At 38.4% G+C, this 9,510-nt stretch overlaps 1 protein-coding gene across 7 annotated transcripts in view; it reads right to left on the bottom strand.

Moving 5' to 3' along the window:
* The window catches only part of DTNB (dystrobrevin, beta), a 285,440-nt gene that overhangs the window by 68,223 nt on the left and 207,707 nt on the right, over window positions 1-9,510 (bottom strand). For all 7 annotated transcript variants that reach the window (XM_011950445.1, XM_011950464.1, XM_011950471.1 and 4 more), the window contains one exon: window positions 6,621-6,708. In XM_011950445.1, coding sequence (XP_011805835.1) covers window positions 6,621-6,708 — 88 coding nt within the window. The remainder of the gene's footprint in view (window positions 1-6,620; window positions 6,709-9,510) is intronic.

The raw sequence follows: 9,510 nt of genomic DNA, 5'->3' as shown, positions 1-9,510 counted from the left end.
ACGTCAGCCTCCCAGGTGGCTGTGACTACAGGCACATGCCACCACACCTGGCTATTTTTTTTTTTTTTTTTTTTTACTTTTCCCCTTTTAGTAGAGATGAGGTCTCACTATGTTGCTGAGGCTGAGCTTGAACTCTTGGGCTCAAGCAATCCTCCCACCTTGGCCTCCCAAAGTGTTGGGACTACAGGTGTGAACCACTGTATCTGGCTTTGTTTTTAAAGGGATTTTTTTTTTCCTTTATAAAGAAATTGTTGTATTGTTTCTGGAGAGAAATCTAGTAGTGAATCCTTTGTAGATAATGTAACATCTTATGTGGTTGCTTTCTGAGGATTCTCTTTGTATTCTGTAGTTTCACTATGATATGTCTAGTTGTAGAATTATTTTTATTTATCTATTTGGGGACTCATTGCAATATATTCATCTGAGAATGAATGTCTTGAATACATTTTGGAAACTTAAGCCATTAATTTTTCAAGTATTTTTTAACCCTAATTCTATTTTCTTTTTTGGAATTCCAATTACATGACTGTTCGTTCTCTATCTCCCACGTCTGAAGACCTTGTTTCCAATTTTTCATCTTTCTGTGTTGTGTTTTGGAAAATTTTCTTAAATATATTTTCTCGTTCACTAATTCTCTATTCATGTGTCTAATGTGACATTTAACCCATCCACCAAGTCTTAAATTGCAGTAACTTTTGTTTTAAAAATCTGTAATTTCTATGTGGTTTGTTTTCAACTTTGTTCTTTTAAGACAGTATTTTGTCACTTTTTTTTGTTTTTGAGAGAGTCTCACTCTGTCGCCCAGTCTGGAGTGCAGTGGCGCCATCTCAGCTCACTGCAAGCTCTGCCTCCCAGGTTCACACCATTCTCCTGCCTCAGCCTCCTGAGTAAGCTGGGCTACAGGCGCCTGCCACGATGCCCAGCTAATTTTTTGTATTTTTAGTAGAGACAGAGTTTAACCGTGTTAGCCAGGATGGTCTTGATCTCCTGACCTCACGATCTGCCCGCCTCAGCCTCCCAAAGTGCTGGGATTACAGGCGTGAGTTTGTCATGTTTTTAATTCCTTCTTTTAGATCTTTAGAAATCTTAAATGGGCCGGGCGCCGTGGCTCAAGCCTGTAATTTGCGGGGGACACCGCACAGCCTGGAAGCAGAGCACAAAGCCACCTTCTGGATGTTCCACGGTTCCCCTCTCCAGAGGCTCCTGGGAAGTCGTACAATTGCACCCAACATAAGTATAGGTAAATGCACCCAACATAAGTATAGGTAGGCCTAAGGTTTTGAATTTCCAGGGGAGACGACTTCTTCCGCTGCAACAGGAGACCTATAAGCTTTCTTTTTCTGTGTACTGGCAGCTAGTTATCTTTTTTTTTTTTTGAGACAGAGTCTTGCTCTGGTGCCCAGGCTGGAGTACAGTGGTGCGAACTCAGCTCACTGCAACCTCCGCCTCCTGGGTTCAAGTGATTCTCCTGCCTCAGTTTCCCAAGAAGCTGGAATTACAGGCGTGTGCCACAACTGGTTAATTTTCTTTGTATTTCTAGTAGAGACAGGGTTTCACCATGTTGGCCAGGCTGGTCTTGAACTCCTGACCTCAGGTGATCCACCCGCCTCGGCCTCTCAAAGTGCTGGGATTACAGGAGTGAGCCACTGTGCCTGGCCTAGTTATCTTTTATACAACATATTCACCAAGGGTATAATGCTTCAAGGGGCCTATCTTAATGTGAGAGCCTCATTTCCAACTCTTCATTTTGTACATAACCGAGGTTTTGCCCACAGAAGCTCCCGACAACTGACATCCAAGCACAGGGCAGGGGTGGCAGTAGCAGTGACAGCAACAGTAGCTCTTGGCCTGCTTTGGTTTTCAGTTACTTTTCAATTCCCAAGAAATTGAATTCTATTCTACCTATTTTCAGATCCCAATTCAAGTAACACCTTCTCACAGAAGCTATCCCTTACTCTCCAGAACAGATGAGGCACCTGCTCTACACTTCCACAGCTCCCTGCATTCTTCCTCCACTGCACATAGTAACTTGTAGTTAGGTTTAGTAGTGTGATTATTTATTTAATGTTTCTCTCTGTCACTGCACTGTTAGTTCCATGAGGGCAGGAATCATTTGTCCACCATAGTATCCAATTTGGCACAGTACAGCAACAAAAGAAGTATTTGCTGAATGAATAAAATGAATGTGTGTGGTTGGTTGGGGGTGGGTGAATATTAATGTGAACATAACTTCTCAAAGAAAGTAAATAATTGAAAAAGGAGAAGGAAAAGAGAAAACAGTGTATTATGAATATTTCAAAATTGCAGGAAACACACTGCAAATCCCTGGGGAGCCACTTCCTATTTCAATCAAACCCTTACATATTCAACATTCTTGGTTCCTTTTTGTTTTAATTGAGATATAATACTTAGATCTTAAGTATTCCATTGATGGGCGCAGTAGCTCACGCCTGTAACCCCAGCACTTTGGGAGGCTGAGGTGGGCGGGTGACAAGGTCAGGAGATCGAGACCATCCTGGCTAACACAGTGAAACCTCGTCTCTACTAAAAATACAAAAATTAGCCCGGCGTGGTGGCCAGTGCCCGGAGTCCCAGCTACTCGGGAGGCTGAGGCAGGAGAATGGCGTGAACCCAGGAGGTGGAGCCTGCAGTGAGCTGAGATTGCGCCACTGCACTCCAGCCTGGGTGACAGAGTGAGATTCTCTCTCAAGAAAAAAAAAAAAGTATTTCATTTAATCCATTGTGACAAATGTATACTCCTGCAACCCACATCTCTATTGAAATGTGAAATATTTCTATCAATCCAGAAAGTTTCTTCATCTTCCTTCAATATTTCCATTTCCAGAAACAACCCCTTATCTGATTACGATTAGGGGTTGATGATTAACTTACAGTAATGGATAAGTTAGTTTTGCCTATTCTAGAATCTCACATAAATAGAAAAAAACAGTATGTACTTTTTTTTGTCTGGCTTCTTTTATTACTCACAATATTTCTGATATTCACCCATGTCGTTGCATATATCAATGTTATTCCTTTTTGTGTTGAGAAAATTCTATTGTATGAATATAACACATTTTGTTTATCTATTCTGTTGATAACTACGCTGGCTATTCCAGCTATTATGAAATGAACTGCTATGAACATTCTTGTACAAAGCTTTTTGTGAAAATGTTTTCATTTCTCTTGGATAAATATCTAAGAGTAGAATTGCAAAAAAAAAAAAAAGTAGAATTGCTGGGTCATAGGATAAATGCTTGCTTCTTTAAGAAACTGCCAAATAGTTTTCCAAAGTAGCTGTATCATTTTATAGAACGGCCAACAACAGGGTGAGATTTCTGGTTACTCTACATCCTCTCCAACATTTGGTATCATCCAACTTTTTCACTGTAGCCATTCTGGTGGGTATATCGTGGTATCATTGGCATTTTCCTGATGATTAATGATATCAAGCACATTTTCATGTGCTTATTGGCCATTGGTATATCTTCTTTGTGGAATATCTGTTCAAGTCTTTTGCTCGTTTTAAAAAAAAGGGTTGTCTTTTTATTGCTGAGGTGCAGGAATTCTTTATATATTCTGTCCTCTGTCAGACATGTTTTGCAAATATTTTCTTTCAGATAGTGGTTTGTCTGTTTCTTAATAGTATCTTCTAATGAGCAAAAGATTTTATATTTGGTAAGGTCTAATTTATCAATTTTTAAAATGGTTTGTGATTCCTATAAACTCTAATACATTTTTATTCTTCTTCATAAGAGAATGAAGAATTATTTTCCTATATATCTAGTAGCTTTATGGTTTTAGCTTTTAAGTTTATGATACACTTCAAATTGATTTCTTTGTATGGTGTGAGGCGGGGGTTAAGATTCTTTTCTTCCCTATGTAGATATTCAGTTGTTCCAACAGCATTTGTTAAAAATAGAAAGTTTCCTTTTCTGACAGATTTGCTTCTTACCTTTGCTCAAAGTCATCTGACCTTACACATGAGTCTCTTTTATGGATACTCTATTCTATTCCTTTATTTGTTCATCCTTTTGCCAATATCTTACTTTCTTGATTACTATAGCTTTATAGTAAGTCTTAATGTCAAGTAGGATTAAGACTGCCAACTTTGTTGTTCTTTTTCAAGACTGTTACGGTTATTCTAGGTCCTTTGGTTTTCCAAATATATCTTAAAAATAGTTTGCTAATTTCTATAAAAAAGCCTGCTGAGATTTGAATTGGTATTAAATCTACAGATCAATTTAGGAAAAGCTGCCATCCTAACAATATTAATCTTTTAATCCATAAATATGGCATACCTCTTCATTTATTTAGGTTTTCTTTAATTTCTTTTAGCAATGTTTTATAGTTTTCAGTCTTGAACATCTTTCATTAAATTTATCCATAAGTATTTAGTATTTTTAATGCTACAGTAAATAGTATTTTTCTTTTTGTGAGACAGGGTCTTGCTCTGTTGCCCAGGCTAGAGTGCAGTGGAACAATCATGGCTCAACTGCAGCCTTGACCTCCCCAGGCTCAACTGATCTTCCCACCTCAGCCTTCCCAGCATCTGGGACTACAGGTGCATGCCACCACGTCCAGTTAATTTTTGTATGTATATATATATTTTTATAGAGACAGGGTTTCACTATGCTGCCAAAAAGGGTGGTGGCAAACTCCTGAGCTCAAGCGATCTGCCCACTTCAGCCTCCCAAGGTGCTGGGATATACACTTTATATCTTGTAGCAATACTATAAAATTTACTTACCTGTTCTACTAGTGTTTTTTTAGACTTCTTAGGACTTCATATGCATAATTATGTCATCTTCAAATAAAGACTATTTTACTTTTGTCTTTCCAATATTTATACCCTTTTCTTCTTGTCATGTTGCATTAATTAGGTCCTCCAGTATAATTTAGAATAGAGGTGGTAAAAGTGGGTATCTCCGAATTGTTCCCAATATTAGGGGGAAATATTTCAAAATTTAAACTGTAAATGTGATCTTAACTGCAGGTTTTTGTAGGTGTTCTTTATCAGGGTGAAGAAGTTTCCGTCTATTCTTAGCATGTGGAAAAGTTTTATCATAAATGAGTGCTGTATTTTTTCAAATGCTTTTTCTACATCTATTGAATGATCTTATAATTTTTATCTTTTAACTGTTAATGTGGTGAATTACATTGATTTTTATATATTAAATACATTTGCATTTCTAGGATAAATCTCACTTTACCATGGAGTATCATCCTTTTTATATATTGCTAGATTCAATTTGCTAATATTTTGTTAAGGATTTTTGTATCTAGTTCATGAGAGAATTTGGCCAGCAATTTTCTTTGCCTGTAATGCCCCTGTATTGTTTTTTTTATCAGGTTACAGTGGCCTCATAAAATGACTTATAAAGTGTTCCTTCTTGCTCTATTTTCTGAAAGAGTTTGTATCAAATTGACATTATTTCTTCCTTAAGTATCTGAGCTTGGGGTTTTCTTTTTTTTTTTTTTGAGACTGAGTCTCGCTCTATCCAAGTACAGTAGCTCCATCTTGGCTCACTGCAACCTCCACCTCTTGGGTTCAAGTGATTCTCATGCCTCAGCCGCCCGAGTAGCTGGGATTATAGGAGCCTGCCACCACACCCAGCTAACTTTTGTATTTTTTAGTAGAGACGGGGTTTCACCGTGTTAGCCAGGATGGTCTTGAACTCCTGATCTCGTGATCCACCCGCCGTGACCTCCCAAAGTGCTGGGATTACAGGTGTGAGCCACTGCGTCTGGCCAAGCTTGGGGTTTTCTTTGTGGGAAGTTAATTATGAATTCCACTTCTTTAACTGACATAGGAAAATTTGATTTTTTTATTTGTTCCTGTGTCAGTTTTATTAATTTGTGTCTTTCAGGGAATTTATCCTGTGTCAGTTTTATTAATTTGTGTCTTTCAGGGAATTTATCTATTTTATCTAGGTTGTTAATCTTACTGGGAAAAAGTTGTTCATAATATTCCCTTATCATTCTTTTAATGTCTGTGGGATCTACAGCAATGTTTCTTTTTCCATTCCTGATATTAGTAATTAGTGTTTTATCCTGTTTACTTGATGAGTATTGCTGCATTTATTAATCTTATTGATATCTTAAAAAGAACGAAATTCTGGCTCTTTGATTTTCTCTTCTTGATTCTTTTTTTTTTTTTTTGAGACGGAGTCTTGCTCTGTCACCCAGCCTGAGCGCAGTGGCATGATCTCGGCTCACTGCAAGCTCCGCCTCCTGGGTTCAAGCCATTCCTGCCTCACCCTCCCGAGTAGCTGTGACTACAGGTGCCTGCCACCATGCCCAACTAATTTTTTTTGTATTTTTTTTAGTAGAGATGGTGTTTCACTGTGTTAGCCAGGATGGTCTCGATCTCCTGACCTCATGATCCGCCCACCTCAGCCTCCCAAAGTGCTGGGATTACAGGTGTGGGTTCATTTTTCAAATAAAGAGAACATTTAGATAAAATTAAGGGTCCCGTTAATCTCCTCCCTAAACACTCCCCTTCCTTTTGTCCCTGAGGTACCTGTTCTCCTAAATTTCATGTCTACTATTCCCTTTCCATTTGTATATTAAAGTAATGCTAATTTCTGCTACTCTCCTGGGATCCTCCATTAACTTACCACGTTTCCTGCTTCTGCAGCCAGCCGGGCAGCATATCGAGCTATAAGACGGTGTTCCTCATCCAGTCGGCTAGGACTGTCCAGAACACTGCCAATGAAATAAAAATGCAACAGGTGTCTATTAAACATCCCTTATTCTTGTTCCATTCTTAGAACAGATGGAAGAAAAGCTCATAAAAGAATGGTAATAAAAGAACTAGAGGCCTGGGTCATAGATACTAACGGTCTTCTGAGAAAAAAGGGGATTTGGAGAAACGAGGAGGCCACATTTGTCATTCCTCATTGGCAGCACATCCCCGCTGCTCCCCCACCATCAAAGGGGCACTTAATTTTGAATGCAAGGGCTAAGAAAACACAGGGCACCCACAAAGTCTGAGACAGGGATTTCTAACCAAATGTTTAAAACTGATGACTTTTTAGACCTTGATCTCAAATTCAAAAAGACTAAGAGCATTATGAAAAATAGAGGGCTGAGAAAAAATATACTTAACACTGGCTAAGCAAAAGTTTGGCCTTGTCAGGGCAGGCCAAACACACTGTAAAGCTGGAAAGATTCCATGACATCAAATATTCCCCTTTTCGTGCCCTTTTCTCTTCCTTTACTATGCTCATTCTACATCTATAGCCCCATCTTGGAGTTACTTAGTTTAATGCATTACTCTTTAACAATAGTACCAACACTCTAAAAAATCTAAGGACCCATTCAGACAGGTTATCAGATAATGTGGTATCTGGATGAGGGAAGGGTTCTTGAGTAATAGGCTGGCTCTGCATATGGGATGCTGATATGGAACTCTGGATTCTGAAATACATGACTTCTTTAATTTAGTATATCAAATGCTATTTATCCTTATCAAGACAGTCCTAGATTAATAGGGACTGTGGCTATATAATTCTCTGTTTAGGACTGGCAGATGCTTTAAGACAACAGTGATGATGTTGACTAAATGACGGGAGGTGGCTGTTGTGGCTTACCCCCACTTTGGCCCTATGTTCTTGGGTTTCCAAAAACCCCTGATCAGAATTTAGCAGTATGACAAGTCATATAGAAAAATTTAAAGACATGACTTCAATACTCATTGAAGTTTGTTATAATTACTGAGGGGAATCTGGGAAGGGTGTGGCTAAATCAATAAAGATTTGTCTGAAATTTTCATGTGTAGAATCAACTATATTTTTTCTAGTTTTTGCTTTTTTTAAATCTATCTCTTTGGCTAAGTCTTTAAGCTTAACTTAGTCTTTCTTCTAGGATTTTTTTAAAGTGCTTTGAGTCTTCTGCCTATGACATTTGTCAACACTTTATAATTTTAAGCATGTAAATATCCATCTCCAGGATAATCATCCTCTGAAAAATGATCTTGTAATAAGAACAGACTACTATCAGGCAGCTTTAATATTTTAGGGTCAAAGCCCCAAGGTGAGAGATAAACTGTAACATTTGTGCTTTAAAGGTATTTGTGTGAAATAAGAGAACTATCTTTTAAATTAAAAAAAAAAAACAATAAAAATGGATGCTTAAGAATACAAGTGGATCATATTATGGAGGGATTGGAAGCCTAAGAAGTGGGGCCTAAAGTGGCTAACCTCTGTTATCTGGCAAGGGATACAATAGGTTCTTCTGTGCAAAAGAGTTCCTTTTTCTCAATCACATTCTATCTCCTTAGGAAGGCTGATCCTATTTGTCATTTATACATGAGTGTGGATGACAGACTGCTTTAATTGGCTATGTTTTCTAGCCAGAAACTAGAAGCTTGTGTTGATGAGAGGTTTTCAGGTCAATGAAAATTATTTGAGGGCAATTAGAAATGATCCTTATTCTTCTGTTTGAATTGACTTTCATTTTCAGAATTAGTTAGCCAGGAAAGTTCTGACTTCTCGGAAGAAGCATGAAGCTCAGTTTCTTAGATTACTAATCAAGAAGTCAGGCAGTACTCACTCACTCGTCATGTTCTTCCAAGGCTACCAGCCACCAATTTTTGCTCAGGGAGCTGAGGTGAGACTTGAGGGCCTTAGCTAAACCTACCATAAATCTTATTGGGCTAAATTACTAGGTAACAGTCTCTGTCAAACACTCTGCTGCTATTTTTACCATGGAAACTTTTGCTCACTCTGACAATTGCTTTTACTGATAATAAAGAATTTGTCTTGCCTAAGGTGAAACAACTCTACTCCTAGAGACCAAGAAGTTGGGACAGTGTGCGAAGAAATCATCTGTTGGATGAGAAGACACTTTGTGATGCAGCGCACACAATTATCAGGCCCTTCCTTCCCTCTTAGAGGGTAAGCCTATTAAACATACTTAGAAGGTTAGAAAACCCTACTTCTCCAAGCTTTAGAGATACATAAATACTCCAGAAAAATGATGCTATTTAGTCATATCAGCAAAACTGTGGAAAATGGTATAAAGTATAATATTAAAAACAGTCTTTTTCATATGTATATTTCCCGACTATTAATTTATTCTTCTATTATTACGGGGAGTAGCAGCAAGGTCAGATGACCCTCCCAAGGAGCTAAGGCATGCTATAAGCAAAACTAAGATCAAAATTTAAAGCTTCAGCCTCTGTCATGTGTATAGCTTATAAATTACGGTTTTCTCTCTAAGAGTAAGAGTCTCAAAGCATGGCTTTCCAGGTTGTTTGGCATTGTGACTCTTCTTTGCTATTACATAGGGGAAGGATGGCTTTAGATTGTTTAAACTTTACCTGTCATCCTACTTGAAGAATGGTGGTGGGTGTGGGCATGGAGCGGGCAGGAGACTTTGGACCTACCTGAACGTAATACAATTTTTTTTCAGTACTAAATCTTTTTAAAAAACGATGAACTGGCCAGGCGCGGTGGCTCAAGCCTGTAATCCCAGCACTTTGGGAGGCCGAGACGGGCGGATCAC

Source organism: Colobus angolensis, unplaced genomic scaffold, assembly GCF_000951035.1.
Source record: "Colobus angolensis palliatus isolate OR3802 unplaced genomic scaffold, Cang.pa_1.0 Scaffold109, whole genome shotgun sequence".
NCBI lineage: Eukaryota > Metazoa > Chordata > Mammalia > Primates > Cercopithecidae > Colobus > Colobus angolensis.
Note: the sequence above shows the minus strand (reverse complement) of the source record. Positions and strands in the feature narration are given on the sequence as shown.